This window comes from Meleagris gallopavo, chromosome 5 (genome assembly GCF_000146605.3).
Source record: "Meleagris gallopavo isolate NT-WF06-2002-E0010 breed Aviagen turkey brand Nicholas breeding stock chromosome 5, Turkey_5.1, whole genome shotgun sequence".
Classification (NCBI taxonomy): domain Eukaryota; kingdom Metazoa; phylum Chordata; class Aves; order Galliformes; family Phasianidae; genus Meleagris; species Meleagris gallopavo.
In genome coordinates, this window is record NC_015015.2 from 28,306,593 (window position 1) to 28,325,738 (window position 19,146).

General features: G+C 37.8%; 1 protein-coding gene across 11 annotated transcripts in view; it reads right to left on the reverse strand.

Annotated features, from left to right (window-relative positions):
- Positions 1–19,146, reverse strand: part of GPHN (gephyrin) — a 227,754-nt gene that overhangs the window by 179,592 nt on the left and 29,016 nt on the right. For all 11 annotated transcript variants that reach the window (XM_031553589.1, XM_031553587.1, XM_031553583.1 and 8 more), the window contains exon 2: positions 3,187–3,265. In XM_031553589.1, the coding sequence (XP_031409449.1) occupies positions 3,187–3,265 (79 nt within the window). The remainder of the gene's footprint in view (positions 1–3,186; positions 3,266–19,146) is intronic.

Sequence of the window (19,146 nt, forward strand, 5' to 3'; positions counted from 1 at the left end):
TTTCCAACTATCCAAACAATCTCATCTGCTACAAATTCTCTCTCATCAACCAACAAGAAAAGGCTCTAGTATTATTAATATACTGTAAGCAATTCATACTTCCTCCTTTCCACTACTTTACTCCAAACTAAATTACACAACATACTGCACTTTGTCTTCTCCTCTTGCCCTTCTTTTACATACCTCTGTATCTTTCTCAAAGGTTCCTTTCCAAAACTGGACATTGTACACAGTATGAACATCAGCTTATGTAGTGAATAAAGAGCACTGAAATCTCTAATCAGCTTTCTAATTGAACTTCCAATGTTTGAATGAAATTCAACTTTTCTGTAATTAACTAGAAAATGCGACTGAAATGTACAATGCTGAATGCTTCCTTCTCCCACAGTGACTCAGTAAACTCCATGTTTTATGTTTATTTGATACACTTTTTTTCTCAAGCAGTATTTCTGTTTATTTTTCACTGACAGAGTAGGATACACGCAAATAGAAAGAAATGTCAATATCCTAGTTTGTGAAGCAGAGTATTACCAATGATGAGAACTGAATGCAGATGAAGTTTACAGAGTCCATACAGCACGAGCTGACACCTCAATTGCAAAGAAAAAAAAAAACAAAAAACCCAAACTTACTCTGATAGTTAAGCACATTAGATAAAATTCAGATATTAATCCCAAAACCCCACAATGCTTTCAGTGCAAAGTCTCATTTCAGTGTAAAGCCACACTTGCAGCTCTGCAGAGAAATCATCCATGTGATAGCTTTCTGTGATAACACAAGAGACATTCTGTCTGCGATGGAGCTAGAAGTGACAAACAAGGAAGATGCCAATGCAGTCTAGAACACTACCAAACAGCTAACTCTCACAAGAGATGGACACCATTCAAAATGCATTTTACATGATGTATTAAGCCACCCTAATATAAAAACAATTTTTTTTTTTGCTATACTATGCTCTGTGTATGTATTATACTATATTTCTACCTCAAATGCTTGCCTGCTATTAATGTGATTTCCTGTTAAAAGTATACACTAATTATGTATTTGCATGCTATTGAGCCCAAAACCTTTTGCACTTTTTGTTAAAGTGCTTTATTAATGTCATACATTAGAAATGCAATGCAAACCTTTAGAGTGACAGACTCACTCAGAGAGAGCACCAGAATTTCTTTATGAAAACCTGATTACAAAGAAGAGACAGTTCATCTGCAGAGTGAACAAACACCAAAGAAATCCTAAACTGTAGAATTTAAATTGTCAATAGGAAGAACATGGTTATTTCAGCTATCACCATAGGTGAAAATTTTAGCCAAGTTCTCTAAATCTTGTAATTAAACTTCATTTTATTTCAGAAAAGGTTAAGCCATATTTCCAACTGACACTGTAATTCTTCAGCCCTATATTGTCCTTTTGCATTCCTGCATTACAAAGGATTCAGAAACCATGGCACCTTAAGAGTCAGCTACAAAAGACTGGGCTGAACATACAGCCTTACTTGGAAAGTTTCTTTACCTTTGCAGATTCATTCATGCAATTACACATTGTGCAAGATCTCAAGTACTCAGCAGTAAATGGTAAGGGTGTCCACTTGGAAGGACAAAAACAAACAAAAAAATATATATATATACTCCTAATGGGGGTTGCCCAAAGAAGCTATGGATACCCCATCCTTGGTGATGTTCAAGGCCCTCTTGGATGGGGCCTCGGGCAGCTCGATCTACTGAGTGACAAGCCAGTCCACAGCAGAGGATTGGAACTGGATGTGCTTTAAGGTCCCTTCTAATCTAAGCCAGTCTATGACTCTGCGATTCCAGAAAGAAGCATTTCTTGCATTCAACAGTCCTTGAGAACCAGCAGATGCTTTCTGACTTTATTCCATCTTTCAAAGTGAGTGATAAAAAAGGGCACTTTGCAGTCATTTAAGCTTCTATGACACACGCAACAGAAATACACTGAATTTTTTTTTGAGATTACAATAATCTATTACAACGTTCTTGTATGTTATGGTCAGGGAAGGAAGCTAGAAGATTTTCATCATCTTTGTAAATGGCAAGGAAGGAAAATCATCATTCAACACAAAACACAATCCATCCTTTCTGAAGGGTGCACAGGTGTAAAACCAAAACAGTAGCATAGAAGCCTGCATGTGGTGCAAAACAACATGTATAATTATCAAGAGGAAAATAAAACACCTCAAAGACAAAGTTTGGTTGAAAATGAGGTCTTTTGAATTAATCTTGATTTTGACATTTAGATAGTAATTACTAAAAATGTACTTACTGCATTCAGTCAGTCTCAAGCAACAATTAATTCTATTTGTCCATTGTACTTCCATTAATAATAAAAAATTAAACAGTATGTAGAAATTTTCCAAGAATGCATGTATGTACGCGTGTACATCATTTATCAAGATGGCAAAACAAATTCTGCATTTACCTCAATTACTAAAAATCCCCTGTAACTGAAACAAGAATGTGCACTGCTAGCATAAATGCCCATCATGTTAGGACCAACTGTAGAGTATGCTATCACTCTTGTTAAGGAGATGTAAATTCTTCCCCTTCTTCCCTTTCTTCCACAACAGTTAGTATATACTTGTGCACATTAGCAAGCAAATTTTCAGCCAGTACTAAAGTTAACTGGAGAAAAAACAAGTTTGACAAAATGTCAAGTCTTGCTCAGAGCTCATGAGATTTAGGTTTATTTAAGAGGAAGATATCATACTAGGATGATGACCACTAGTCTTCCAGTCTTCCACAAGGAAAAAAAAGATCATATGCTTGTACACTCAAAATAAGTAGCGGAAAAATAAATGAATATCAGCTGTACGTAAAGATAAGTGAGTAATCTACTAATTTATATGTGGTTCAGTCTTCAACAAAGATGAATGACCTATATATACTCTTTCTCCACAGAAATACCAGCATGCACAATCTGTTTTCTCTGATGAATGCTCTTTGTGCCTTTTACTGTAAATGCTCACTTGATGTTAGTCTATGATCAGAAGTAAGTAGAAAACATGGTTTTAATAATATGTGCCTGTATTGAAGTCTAACAACTTGGCAAGCATATTATCATTAAAGCAGTAAGTGAACTTCATCATAATAATACTGATATAATTACAAAACTACTCATAATGATAACATGAAGTTTTTCTTTGCTTAGCAATAAGAGCCAGATACTCACAAAGAAGGGTCCTGGACCAGATCTTTAAGGTTTATCCCACTACGATCCTCGGCAAGGTTCCTGAAGCAACTGTCACTCACTAAAAAAAATAGAAATAAAATTAAAACAAAACAAAACAAAACAGAGAAACAAAAGAGGTGGAAATTTAAAAATGAAATGTGGCTCTATTGATTAGTTAATAAAGTTTATTGGTGTTAAGTGTAATTTGACATTCATATATAAGGTCTGATTTTCAGTGACATTTCAACAAATTTTAAGATAAGTCATCTCAATGGAAAGTGATAAACAATCTATCACAATACATAAAGAACTAAATGGTTACAAGCTGGTGTCCTTAACACTTCTACATCTCTGGGTAAAGTATATCTCAAACACGACATTGTATGTGCAGATATTGATATATCTAAGAGGAAAATCCTTAATCATGCACAGCTCTGTATTCCTTAGCTAATCAGGAGTGAGTTGCTGTTTTCAATCAGCATACAAAGTTCAATAGCTGTATTTATTGGAAAATTTAAAGAAATAGCAAAAAAAATTAAAATATATTAATATATTAATATATACCACTACATTAATGTGGTTATTATGCTCTGAAACTCCTTTATGTTTGCTAACTATCTCAGCACAGGTATTCTTTTCAAACATGCACCCACTTCTCTCAGTGGGACAGTCAAATTTGTGAGGTGGAAATAAAGTTGTAACACAAGCACTGTAATAAATCAGCATCAGTTCAAAGAAATTATAGGTTTTTATGACTATACCAAGACTTTCTGAAAAACAGAGGTGATGACGTGACAAAAATCAATGTAAAGAATAGTTTCCCCTAGTTATCAAGATAACCTGCCAGACTGAGTAAAGCTCATAAGAAATGCAATACTGCTCACTTTCTGATTTAGAACACAGCCTCGCTTATAGCTGATGAAAGGGAATGCATTAAAACCATCTGCAAAAGCATGTGCTCCTACTGCTCTCTAAATGCGAGAGACTCTCTCTGATTTACATCTATGAGTATTCATGTGCACCATCAACATTGTAAAAAATGCACATCGTTCCTGAAATACGTTCTTTATTTGCAGAGTAAAATACACACTGTGATAGCCCTACCTCCACTGCCTACATACCTCAGCAGCCCACAGTCTGTCAGGATGATGGTAAAGACAGAAGCTGGAGAAAAAGCCTCCAGAAGGGGCTGGGGTATCTAGGAGCAAGTGCCAACTACAACTCTCTCCCAGCTAACAGTATATGGCAGTAACTTCAAGGTTTACCCTCTCCGCACTTCAATGCTGTAACAACCAGTGGTTCCAGAAAGCCCCTCAGGACACTCCATACCAAAGCCACAAAGAGGCTCTTGTCTTTGAGGCAACTGCTACATATCTTCAGTCAAACAGTAGCTGCTGATCCAGCAGCACATCCGGGACCCCCACCTCTGGAGGAATGAGCCAATCTCTACACTAAAATGAAATTGAACTGCAGTAAGCCAGCAAGAGCGACGTAGGGGAATGAAGCTCCCCTTGAATACCTTGGGCCTTCAGAAACCTTTAATGTCCTTGTCCACTACTGCATTAAAAAAAAATCTCAAACTGCTGAGCTAAAGAAGCAAGTCAGAGATCAGCAGAATCAAACAGCCTATACTGTAAATTTTATGTGACAAAAACAGTCCATAAGCTAAGAGGTCTAACTTGTATTTGTCTCTTGTCATGTTCAGCAATGAAAGGAAGCACAATATTCTGACTACTGGTTAAATCCTACATGACTGATGTATTGATGTGTTGCTATACAGCACAAACAACAATGGTGGTCAACAATGGTTTTTTTTCCCCACTACTGACAATTCAAGCATTTCTAAAGCATTAAAGATTTAATCTAAATGTGATGCCCTTTTTCCTGTTTCCTCCATATCCTTTCATTGAAAAAAATCAACTGAAGGCACATGACAATTGATCTAAAAGTTTCCTTAAAAGTGAAAAAAGTAACAACAAAATTTCATCAGTAAAAGTACCCGTTATTATATAATTCAAGCACTTCATTAAAAAAAGATGTGTTTGAAATAAACATTTAAAATGAAAGTCTAGATTTGACAATGGCTGTTGTAGGGGAACTGTTGAATCACAGCCTGAACCTCTAATTGATCACCTGAGACAAGCAATGAGTCAGCCACAGGAGCACAGGTGAAGGTGAATTGCCTTCACCTGTGCTTCAGGAAGGGGTGGAGCCTGATTCCACCTCCCCTAGATCCCATTTAAGAGCTGACCACCAGTGGGGAAGGATCTCTCTGGAGATCCACTCCACTGGAGCCCAGGATACAGGTGAGTGTACCTATCATTTCTGTTTCCTGCTTTGGTGTAACGACTATGTAGCCAAGCTCTCTGCTATACCATAACATCTGTACATTCATTAATTGTACAGCTGTCCTTTTCTTACTGATCTAACTTAATTATTATATTACATATAATGCCATTTTTATGAATGAAGATGAAAACCTTTAAGCTTCCCTTCTGTTGGCATAGTTGAAAACTCAACATGAATCAAGTATAGGCACACTTCATATACAGGTCTCACTTGCATCTCCTCTTTTTCTTTTTTTATTGTTGTAGAGTCAGAACACCAAGAAGCTGCTAATTTGCAAGCAAGCTGGTTAGCCTACCAGGCAAAAATCAAAAAACATTGATGCTTCCGCTAAATTTCAGAGATATCAGACCCAATTTCAAGAATCAAGAAATTGGAGCATTTTGGTTAACATTCGCCAAAATAAAATTCCTGAAAAACATTTGACTATAATCTCTAGTTAAATCTCTAGCATTGACAGCAACAGGAGAGTTTGCCCTGTATGAAATAATTCAGCAGAATGGTGCTGGACTAACAGCTCTCACAGGAAACCACATCACTGCTACTAATTGTACCACATACACAAAGGGCTTATCTAATTCCTTGTGTTTAAAGAGCAATCGGAGACTATTTTGAATGCAACATTTGAATGAAAACACAGCCCAAGATTTAATTGCCTTGTTTCAAAATTTAAGTTATCATTTTTACTTTTTAAGTCCCCAAGTTTGCAAAAGTGTTTATTTTATGCAGTTTTCATTTCAGCTTTAAGTGGTTCTGTCCAAACTTTTTTTTTGTATGAAAAAGATTTAAATTTATAAGCACCATTTGAAGAAATCAGTTTTCACTATTAAAGTTGTACATATGGTTGACTTCAAAACAAAAGACTTTGTTTTGGTTTTAGAATGTGAAAGGCAACTTTTTTTTTCCTCAGATGTCAGAATCTTTCCTTAAAAGCCTATTCCCCTGCAGCCACAGAATTCCTGTCCTATTGGCATACCTTATGAATGTAAAGATGGATGCTATTACCATTAAAATACACTTAAGGCATCTCAACTGCCCAATGAACAGTTCACCAGAGATGAATATCCCTGCCTGAGCCCTTTTTCTCTGCTACTGTCATTTTTTTCAAGTGACTGCATGTCAAACTGAAAACATACATAAAAACAAATGGCACATTAGAGAAATTTTGTAGCACCTTCACCAGATCTATTGCAGAAGATAGAAAATTAATTATAAGAGCATACTACTTCCATCTCTGCACACAAATCTTTGTGACATTTTTATAGAATGAAAGAAACTGCTTGTCTGCCTGCAAATTGCAAATGCTTGTAACTGCTACAAAAATATGTTGTTTGTGAGTGGCAAAAAATAATGCAGACTGGTTTCCTGAGAACTCACTATTGGCCAGTGGGAATCATTACTGTAAGAAACAACATGAATCATAGAATCATTTGAGGTGGAAGAGACCCTTAAAGATCAGCTAGCCTAAGTCCCATGCAATAAACAGGGATACCCACAACTAGATCAGGGTGCTCAGAGTCTGGTTCAGCCAGACCCTGAGTGTCTCTAAGGATGGGACATCCACCATCCACCACCTCTCTGGGAAACCTATGCCAGTGCCTCACCACTCTTCACTGTATCATAGAATGGTTTAGGTTGGAAGGGATCTTTAACACTATGTAGTTCCAACCCCCTGCTATAGGCAGGGGTATCACCCATTAGACCAGGTTGCTCAAAGCCCCATCCAGCCTGGCCTCGACTGCCTCCAGAGCAGGAGGCATCCACAACCTCTCTAGATAACCTGTTCCAGTGTCTCAGCACCCTCACAGTAAAGAATTTCTTCCTAATATCTAGCCTAAATCTACCTTCTTCCATTTTAAACCCTTGTCCTGTTATTACATGCTCTTACAGAAAGTCCTTCCCCAGTTTTCCTATATGCTCCCTTCAGGTACTGCAAGGCCACTATGAAGTCCCCCCACAACTTCTCTAGGCTGAAGTTCTCCTTGGCCCCTGCTCAAGTCTGTCCAGGGTTTCTGTGGACAGCACTCTGTCTTCTAGAGATGTAGATTACACCACACAGTTTGATGTCATCCACAAAATTGCTAAGGATGCACTCAATCCCACTGTTGATGTCATAAATGACTCTCATCACTGATGTGCACTCAGACATTAAAGACCACTCTGAGTACAGTCTCACAAGCAATTTGTAATGTGTGATAGGAAAACAAAGGAAGATAAATGCCACTTTCACAAGCTATGAGATGAACTTTGCAGATGAAAGATATTATACTGCTGAAATTAGCCACTGAAATACAAAAGCCCCAGCTCAGTGATGTTAATTTTCCCTGGGCATTCAGAACTAGTTGTATTATCAAGATTAGATAAAATTTCAACTCATATATTATAATCCACTCCCAAATATAAATTCTCAGTCGACAAGAGCAAGAATAAAGTCATTTTAGCTTGGTTAATTGAATTCACCAAAATCTACCCAATGCAAATGTTCTCTGCCATATCAGCGAACACCACTACAAGATATTTATTCATACCCTCTGACCAGATAGAGGTTGGCAGAGCAGATCAACTATCAGCTATCTGTCATTTCACAGATTTTAAACACAAAAGTACTGTAATGATTAGTTGGACTCCCTGCACACATCTGGCATTCACACCTGATAACTGTTCCTGGCATGTGCTTTGGTTTTCACAGTTTTTGTCATACGCTGACTTACAAAAAACATTTAGTATAATGTTTAGCAAAAATATTTTTTTCAAGAAGACATCCTTAAGGACATCCCATAGCAGGCTTTTCAAGCTACATATTATTGGATTGCAGAGCAGAACAAGTCTTCTTTCCCTTCCCTTCAGATGAAATACTATAACATGCCAAAGACTGACAAGATTGATGAAGTACTACTACTATATATATAAAACAAAAAAGGAGCTCATCTTCTGGAAGAACAGCAGATGAGAAATGTTCAGGTGACCTAGTGAAAAATGGGGTGATAATAAACCGGAAATAATTTGAAACATTAAAAAAAGACAATGCGAATTTTTTTTTTCCCAGAAAACACAAAGAAGAAATAACATCACCTGTAAGCCAAATGCAAAGAAGGGCTACTAAAATGATGAAGACATCTTAAAGAAGATGAAAAAAGCCTTCTTGATTAGTTTAGCAAAATTAACACATTATATGGTTGTAGTTGATGCATTCATATAAATACATCAACAGAATAAACATGAGAAGAGATAAAGGATGCTGTTGTACAGGAAAAAAAAAGTAAGGGGAGGCTGAGATTTCACGAATTAATTTTTCTGTGCAGAAAAGAAGTTCCTCAAACTGGCAATAAACAGATTCAGTAACAGATTAAATAGCAAAGGAATTCTTGAACACAGGAGACCAGCTACGCCACAGTTGCTAATGCGGTAAAATTTATGTTAGAGCTTCTCTAAAGGCAATAAACATCTAAATCCCCTCTCCTCCCTACCAAGATTTCTCACATTTTCTAGCAGCAATTAAATAAGCTATTTTTTCCATTAATCTAATGGACTATGGCTCTTTCAAATCTTTTATTGCTTACATTTCACAATATTTGTGTGGCCTTAAGACTTTAAATTTTGTATTGGGTTTTAATCTAATGTTCATTTCATGTCTAATAAGCCTGAACTTAAACACACTCTTTTGTAAAAGAAGAGGTGAATTTCAGAAGGAAAACCTCAAGCCATTAGGGACATTCAAATCTTTGGAGATGTCACATTATCAATATCTGTAATTGTTCGCACTCAAAAAAATTAAATTCCTTGAAATGATGAATATTGAATTCTTGATGGAATGCTTCTTTTTGGACCCATTACTTTGTATTGGAAATAAGCTATTCTCAACAAGCACTTCCAATAGGAAGACTTTGTTGCCCTCTCTTTGGCCATAAACTGCAAAAAAAAAAAAATTCTAAGGGGAAGAAAAGATAGAAGGTCAGTAAGAAGGGGGAAAGGAGGAGTTAGAAACACACTGAGGATCTCTCCTTCCTCCCCAAGCACAGATCTGAAGGCAGCAATACCATACCAGGGCCAACCAGGACACAGCAGGACTAGCATAGAAGCACATCCTGAGCAGCCCTCACTCAGTACGCTCAAATGCCACTATCTAAGCCTAGATCGTGAAATACTAGTCAGATAAATACACCTCAACTAACTTCATGCATCTTAATACAATGCTTTTAAGAGACAAATCATGCACTGCATTAAAAGTAATGTATTACTTTAAAATTTCCTTTTCTTAATTGCGGGTCTTCAGGTTTTTTTTGTGAAACAGCAAATGGGAATGCCTTCCTGCTCTGAACAGCTCTCACCATGGAAGGCTGGAGGCCAGGGAGCTCTATCTCCAAGTTCCTTTCTGTGAACATTCTTCCATGTTTTCGAACTCTTAGCTATTTGTTCTGTATTCCAAGCTATAGGATATCAGTCATGCTCAAAATTGCATTCCTTATTAATTACAATGAAATTAGAATCACTAAAGCAGCAAGCAGCTTATTCCTCCCATTTATTTTAGCTACCTAAACATGATTTTTTCTCATAACCATGCTGCTCATTTACGTTAGTCTCATTATAGCGACTCACAGCCTTTTTCTATTCCCAACTACATGTTTGCAATGTACAAATGTTGTCATCTTTCTGCTGTCCCACAATATCTTTTTTCCTTTTTTTTTTTTTAACCCCTTCAACAGAAAATACTTTTCTCTGGAGATAATCTTGTCTGATATTTGACTGCTTACACTTAGCTTTTAGTTTCCTTTCTTGGCTGATTCCAAATCTTTAACAATATTTCACTCCCAGCTTGCAGCAAGCAACAAAATGGAGAAGTCTTTAAAACCTATACAGCCTGTCAGCAATAATATGCTGGCTTATACTGGCAATCAAGTCAACCTGCTGTCAGGTCTGCAACACATTTTGGCATCTGTAGGAAAATAATACCCCTTGTGAACACTTGCTCCTCTAACCTCTGTTTCAATTTCTAGTAGCTCAAAAGTAACCCAGCAGTCTCTATATTTGTAGCAAGGAGCAATCAGAAGCAGCCCTATGTGAGGCAACAGCTCCAAAAAGCAGACAGAGCAGCAGAGGTTTGAGGACACGCTCATCATCTAAGCCCACGGAGACAGCATTCCCTGCAAATGCAGGCCCCTGATCCACCAGGTGGCTTGGTGCTCTTGCCTGCTGGCATGGTGCTGTATTTGGGACTGCAGACTCTGACATGCTCACAGGCAGTGTACGTGCAGCTCTTCCATCATGAAGACTGCATTGGTTGTCTTCTGGGCTTACCTGATAGACCTATAGCAGTGGCAAGTAGACTAACATGCTCTTATGACGCTCCAGAAATTCATTTAAAAAAAAAAAGGCAGTCTTATAATTTACAGATACACATGAAAAGCATGTTTGGTGTGCAGTTTCCATGAATTCCCATTTTTCACTACTCGCTTTTGTGTATCTGCAGAAGTAAATTGCAAAATCGTAGCAGATATTGTAAATCAACTGTGCTAAATTCTTGCTAATTACTCTCCTCAGAGAGAAGCACTCATATAAAACCTTAAGCAAGAGGACTTGAGCAAGAATGAGAAATGGAACAGATTTTATCTCAGAAAAAAATGGCATTTAGTGTTTCAAAAGTATTAATAAATAAAAATTAATAGTTCTCATCATTGGGGAAAAGAGATTTTCTTTGTACTGCTGACTGTAGAAATGATAAAACAAGGATTACACCTCAGATTTATGAACAAATCCTAATTTAAGCTTTCCAACAAAGTAATACCTTTTCCAAAGAAAGACCTTTGTACTCTAACATTTTTCCTCCCTTAATTCTGACTTTATAGAAATAAATACATGTATGCATTTATAAAATTGTATCTAATGTCTATTAAATGATCCTTAGTAGAGGTCAAGACTCTGGAGGACCCCCCAGTAACCTCATCTTAGCAGACTTGCTTTATGCAGGGGAATGGACTAGCTGACCTTTCAACCTCAATTATTCTATGATTCTATATATGCAGGCTTCTGTTTCATATTTAATGTAAGATTTAATGTAAAAATTTGGCTTCTAAAACAGAGAAAGGAAAGCCATTAACATTGGATACCATTAACATTTATAGCCTCTAGCTACATTGTGCAAGATAATCAACAAGCTGAGAACTCATATGAATTTCCTATTAAAATAATTTGTAAGACCTGCCTTGCTTTTAGAACAGCCAGCAGAAGCATTGCCTGCCTTTCAGAATTGCTGTTTTCAGGCAACCATCACATTTTATAGTGCTGCATAAAAACAAACTGAGCTGGAAGGCCTACTGAATGCAAGTACGGAAATTTTTTGTCAGATGTTAAAAACAGGTGGATGGTAAGCTACTACATAAATTAAGATTCTATAAATAGCATTTTAAAAGATTTTCTAAACATCCTAAAAAACGTACTTTGCCACAAATGGGGTGCCATAATATTTTCTAAAACATTTAAAAGCCAGTATATCTATTTAAAAAGGCAACCAAGCACAAAGTACAGTACAGAAACCTCAGCATTATTGAGAACTATTACTGAGTTCCAGGATTACCTCCACTTATGAAGGCATTCAAGTACCAGGATATTTCCAGTTCTTTCTTGTTCTTCTTATTATTACTACTTTTTTACTGGAAAATAACTGAGGATTTTGATAATAAAATGAGTGACTCTTTTCTTGAATTTCTTCTTCATTATGCAAAAGTGCATTCTGTTCCCCCATTTTGTCTACTGCATATTCTCCCTTGCATTTTAAATATCTAGAAGACAACTGTGGAGATAAATGAAGCTAGTAGACAAGAATTTAATTTCAGGCTTCTCATTCCCTGTATTCCTCTGTCAAGTACAGAAGTCATCTTTACCTTTGGTCTCCCTGTTCTCTTCTGTGTGCACCTCTTGAGGGATCAGAGTAAGCAGCCACCAACATAGGTGCATCGTGGCTGCTAAGGGATCTCCTCTTCTGAACAGAGAGTCAGACTGGGAAAGGTTTGGGGAGAGTATCTAAACTCCTCCTGTTCAGCAGAGTGTAAACTCTTATTTCAGCCTAGTAGCTTCCAAAATTGTTAAAATATTGAAAGGTTTTATCTTTGTTTTGAAGAAATGGCAGTTTGTGGCATTCCTATTTAATATGTGAACATTTCACCAAGCTGAAAGATGGCACTTCTGCTCATCAGCTCAGAAGAGTTCTAAATGCCACCTTAAAGAGAATTCTCACACAACACGGTCAGCTGTTACCATGCCACAGGGAGGATTTTTTTCATGAAAACAATGATGCCAACAACCAAGATTTGCATTGTATCTCCTTATGATCTGTATTTTGATCTGTTTTGTGCTTTCTGCTGAGCCTATTTGCAACAGTCTAAACTGAGAGGAGAATTTGTGATTTCCTGTGTTTTAGAATGGCTACCAATATTCCAAGGAAAAATAGGAATTCTCTCCAAATTAGTCGGTATGTAGATTTGCAAGAATAATTCTGTCTTAGCACTTTTTACATAGTGTTAAGATACATAAGATTTCATGAGTTGAACTGATAGTTAAAGCCACTGTCAAAAAAATAATAATCATCAAACCTGTAAGAAATGCACTGCTGCTATGTTCTCCTATCTCAGGAGAGATACTAAAGACACAAATACAGCAAACAGTAGAACTAAAAAAAAAAATTCTCCAGTATTACTGCACCAGAGCCAAAAGGCCTCAAATGCAATGAACACATCTGGTTAAAACTTTTATGGGCTGTGGAAGGATACTGCAACCAAGAACAGCAATTACACACTGGAAAACAAAGGCATTTCTGGGAAAAGACAGCAGAATTCAGCATGCTGCTTCTGATTTTAAACATACTGAAACCCAGCTATATTCTCCCTGAACAACTTAATGAACTAAGCGCATCTCAACTCACACACTGTACTCAAAGATGCTCTGCAGTGCAAGGATGACACACATTTTTCTGTACCATTGATGTCATTCAAGACAATTAATTCTTTGTCAGACTTGCATGTTTTGTTCCTCTGAAATAAAATTCAGAAAAAAGAAAAATTCCACTAGCATCAAACCTAAAATCTTCCTGCTAGTCAACAGTGAAGAAAATGCAAGAAAGATTTTATATGCAAAAAAAACCTGCAGATATCAAGTTTGCGCAGAAAGCATCAATCACTAATATCCTTTGTTTGGCCTAGGAACGATCCATCCTAAGAATAAAGGAGACTACAATACTGACTATTCACTGCCTCCTTAGAAATGCAAATACAAAGAAGAAAAATAAAGATCAAAAAGCATAAGAAAAGTGAATAAAATGCACTTTGGGCTGATTTTTGCTCTTTTATATAAACAAAGGAAAACAGCAAAATGCCTACATTTTTTTCATAAAAGAGATTCACAAGTGTAGCATTAGAATTGTTTCAAAGACAACTTGTATGCCAGTACTAACAGAGACTCAAGGCCCACATCTGACTGCCTCAGGGACTCCCCAGTGTGCCTCAGCACTGTCCATTACTCCGTGGAGTAAAGCTGCCATCTGAGGAAGCCAGCCCAGTAGCCAGAGGAGCTGGACAAGACAACTCTCAATGTCCCTACCAACCATATGCCTCCTGTGGGTCTGTGGAGAAGATCCACTGCTACCAGTTACTCTGGCCAACACACTTTCCAGTAAACATACATATATAGCAGCAACTGCTCATTTAACACCAACCTTCTCATCCTATGCTAAAGGATTGGGGCAGAGTAGCTGGAAAGCTATGAGAAGGAAAAGGATCTGGGGGTATTTTTGAACAGCCAACTAAACATGAGCCAACAGGGTGCCCAGGTGGCCAAGAAGGCCAACAGGATCCTGATTGTATGAGAAATAGTGCAGTCAGCAGGAGCACAAAGGTGTCATTCCTGTGCATCCAGCATTGGTAACGCCACACCTTGCAAGTGCTGTGTTCAGTTTTGTGCCTCTCACAACAAGAAAGACAGCAAGGCCCTGAAGCATGTCCAGAGAAGGGCAATGAAGCTGTGAGGGGACTGGAGAAAAGGTCATACGGGGAACAGCTAAGGGAACTGAGATTTTTTCAGTCTGGAGAAGAGGAGGCTCAGGAGAGACCTTATTGCCCTCTACGACGACCTGAAAGGAGATTATGGTGAGGTGGGGGTTGGCTTCTTCTTCCAGTTCATCTAGCATCTAGCAAATTACAAGAGATAATGGCCTCAGGTAGCACTAGAGGAGTTTCAAGTTAGGTATTAGGAAACATTTCTTATCAGAAAGACCGGTAATGTATTGGAACAGGCTGCCCAGGAAGGTGGTTGAGTCACTGTCCCTGGAGGTATTCAAGAAAAGGGTATAAGTAACACTCAGGAACATGGTTTAGCAGCATGGTGGTGGCAGTGGCTGGACTAGATGATCTTAGTGGTCTTTTTTAACCTTAACGATTCTATGATTTAGAATGGATTCATGGGGTGCTGTACAGAATCTCCGTAATACAGCTTTGAGTAACTAAATTCTTCCTTCTTTCTCAATTTGTCTTGAACATTCTGGAATCTTTTAGTCTTCCTATATCTCCCTCAACTCAGTTCTTACATATTATAGTAAAGAAGGTCTATTAAAGCACATCTAACTAAGGTAAGACAAAACTGGCACTGGAACTCATTGCAACTTGCAAATGAAAGAAAAGCAACAGCATTTAAATGGCATTGTGTCACATGTCCAGAGAAACCTAATTCTTTTAATACTTCCAGACAGTCTATAGAAGCAATAACCTTTAGACTTAAGCAGAAAATGCTAAATATCTTAATCAAAATCTTAACCCCTTAGTTAAAGCTCCCTATATAATCACTATTAAGCAACAGAAGCCCACACTTGCAACTTCAGCAGTTCACTGAGAAGAGCCATTTGCTCCTCCAAAGAATTTTACCAGTAGTAAGAACTATGTAGGCATCTAAAATTTAAAAGCATCAACATCTATAAATTAAAACAGTGCATAAAGTTTTTGGCATTACTTTAACAGAAGAGCTCTGACTGATACACACAGGTAATAAACACAAGAACTTTTAATTTCTTCAGCAAGGATGCCTGCTTTTCTATCCATCTCCCTGTGCCCAAACTCTTTTTCCCTTCAGCAGCAGTCAGCCAAGAAACACACACATACATAGTCCTGAATCACTGCAAATGGGATGTAACTGAAATTACCTCCTGGGTGATCGAGTGATAACCTTACACTAGCAAACTGAAGTTATGATTTAGTATTTGACTAGTTCCAAATTAAACAATATTTAGAAAAATATTTTAAAAATTAAGCCATCGGAAAACACAGAAAAACAAGAATTCACTGTCCAATATCACAAAATGCATTGGCATAAATAAGAATTCCAAAGTTGGTGTTAAATTATTTAGTGCATGAAGATTCAGTAATCTATTTTAAAAAACAGAACAGTATCAAAATTGGTTTAATTCAAATGTTAGTTAAAATGTATTATGGATAATGAGAAAAATGCTGAACTGTGAGACAAGCAGTTCTATTTTGGGAAGTGAACAGATGGCTACCAAAGAGCAAACCCAGAAATCATGAACAACATAGGGAGTCAGGGCAAGCGTGCTAAAACACAATATAATGGGAGAACTCTGCTGTCTTATTTTACCACGTATGCTTCCACATAAATTCAGCATACTAGGAACTTTATTGTTCTCTGTTGGTTATTGCTGTAAACTTAATTTCTTTGCTTGTACCAGTAAAATTGAAACAAGAAATATTTTAAAGATTTGTGTTAGGATTAAGAAAGTTCTTATCCAAAAGCAGCATGTACAAAGTAGGTCTTGTCATCAGGGACAAGTGGCCGGCTTTAAGTTCAAAGAACAGGTCCTTTTAATAGACCATTTTCACTACAAGAATACTGGTAAAATTTCTCTACAGATCTTGTTTTTTTTTTCCTGTTTTGTTGTTGCTGTTCTAAAGGAACAGTAATTCACAGGAGTGACAATTATATGCACAAATGATGTATTTCTGATGCTGAAATAAGTAACATCACTTCCTATTAACACACCCATTTTTGTAAATACTTCATTGCTTAGTATAATCCACAAATCACATTTTATCACTTCAAATCTAACAAAAAATATTCTTGAAATTCACATTCTTGCTAAGTTCCTTTGGCTTTGTTTAGTTCTCTTTTGGGCTGGCCATCCTTCAGGGATCCCAAGAAGCAACAGCAGGATTGTCTCACTTTCTCTTTTTTCATTTAAAGTTAGACATCAGATCATACAGAACATAAAAGATTTACAACAACCAAATCCATTAACCTGTGAAAACAATTTCACCACACAAGAACCAATCTAAGAGATGTATCTGTTTTTCACAACAAAGTGAAAAAAACAAAAGAAAAAAATTAAAGAAAAAAATCACACCATCAGGTGTGGCCTCATTCATGCTGAACTAAGGGGAATAACCACTTCCCCTGACCTGCTCTCCTCCTAATGCATCCCAGGACACCCCTGGCATTCCATGCAGCAAGGGCAGGCTGCTGGCTCACTGGCACATTAGTGTCCCCCAGCACCTCAGCTCCCTTCCTGCCAGGCTGCTCTACTATGGGGTGCCCCAGCATGTCCTGGTACCTGGGGCTGTTCCTTGCTAGGGGGTACAACATCAAACATCCTCAGCTTCCCATCAGCCTGTTTCCCCTGCTTGCCCAGTCCCCTGGATAGCAGCACAATGCTCTGATTATCAGCTTTTCTTTCCAGTTTTGTGTTATTGGGAGACCTGCTGAAGGCACACTGTGCCCCATCACCCAGTTCATCAATGCGGACACTGACCAGCACTCTCCCTGGCATACACTGCTAGTGCCTGGCCTCCAACTCGATTGTGTGCGCCACTGCTCACCATGCTCTGAGCCCAGCTATCCAGCCAGGCACGGTAGCAATCCTGGCCCTAGCAATGGGTTGGAACTAGACGGCCTTTAAGGTCCCTTCCAACCTAAGCCACTCTATGACGCTATTAATTTCCACATTACCTTCTGTGTTTCTGTTGTAGGTTTGGAGAGGAGAGGTTACAGAAATCTTCAGACATCCACTAAAAAAATCTTATTTTTTTAATACAATTAAAAAATAAAGATTTTGTATAAAAATCTTTAATTTTTTTTAATAACAGAAAAAAGAGAAAAGACCTATTGTCAAAACCTCAGCGTAACTTCAGAACAGAATAGATGTAAGAAACATATTCAAACAAATATTTTTAGGTGTCTACATGAAGAATTGCTTTTGGCACACAGGTCTAAAACCATCCATTCTAATCGGTGGTTTATGATCAGTAAATAATAGAACTATCCTATGATCTGGAAAAGAGACAAATTGCAATCAAAACACTGTGTGAGGCAGGAGTTCTGAACCTTATTTACTTTCTGAAAGCTTTGAAAGATGTCTTCTGAAACTGCTGCGAATCCCCAGAGCGTTACATACTCCAGCTGAGAGGAAGGAGGATTTTCCCTTATGACTTTGATGAAGTTCAGTCATTTAAAAAAATGAGTATGTAATGACATTAAATAAACTGAAAGAGTATCTTTTCGCACTGATACTCTGCAGTTCCAAATGGACGTATAGAGAATTAAATTAGCTCCCTGTTAATAATTCAAAAACAAACCAGAAAAAACTGACAGACATGTGACCACCTGCACAAACACTCTCTGCTCATACAGGGACCAATGGTGCGCAGCCTGAACCGAGCCGACAGCACCACAGGGGCAGCGCAGGCACTGGGGACACAGCTTCTCCTTCAGCACAGACACAGCTCACTACCTTGCACACAGGCAGGACATTTGGGTCCACCCATAGATAAGAGCTGACATATAACTATATAAATATTCAGAAGTACAGAATGGTGATCAGATACCTTCTCATAGTCCTAAAATAACATGCAAGTAATTTTCTTCTGCAACAGTGCATTTCTCTGTTGCATAGAAACAAGCAGTGCTTATCTCAAACCTTGCAACTAACACGTACATACTTGGAAAGAAAAACATGTCTACTGATGACCTGCCTATGCATTTGAAGAGTTTTTACAGCTTTCTCTACTACCAGCTTATTTCCTTCAATTTCATTTTAAGAACAGAGCTACAAGAAAAATAAATACGTTCATTTCTTCAGAACAGTTCTCAGAATTACTGTGCTCTCAGCAGTTCTTGTTGCTACAGTTAGCCGAGAAGCCAACACTATGTAGGACTACTAATTAAAAAGCCCTTATAAGCAAGAAGAGAAGGGGAGCTGGCAGCAGGGATGTGGCTGTGCTTAACATCACAGCGGATGCATCTCAGCAGACAGCAGCAGGCAGCAGCTGCCAGGGGAAGCTCTCACTGGAGAGACACCATTAGGAGAGCAGAACCGCAGAACCAACCAAATCCAGTCATTCAGCAAAGCTAAAAAAAAATAAAATAAAAATGCTAAGCTGAGGAGACAGCTTCTGGCTTTTCCCATTTATTTTTGGAGGACTCCTCAGCCTCTAGGGCCAAAGGCAAGGTGATTGCAGCATGCTGTGAAGCCAGATGCCCTGAGAAGCCTGAGATCGTTAAAAAAAATAATTTAGATAGAAGGAGAAAGATGAGTGAATGTAAGTTCTAAGCTGAAACAAAAAGCTTTTT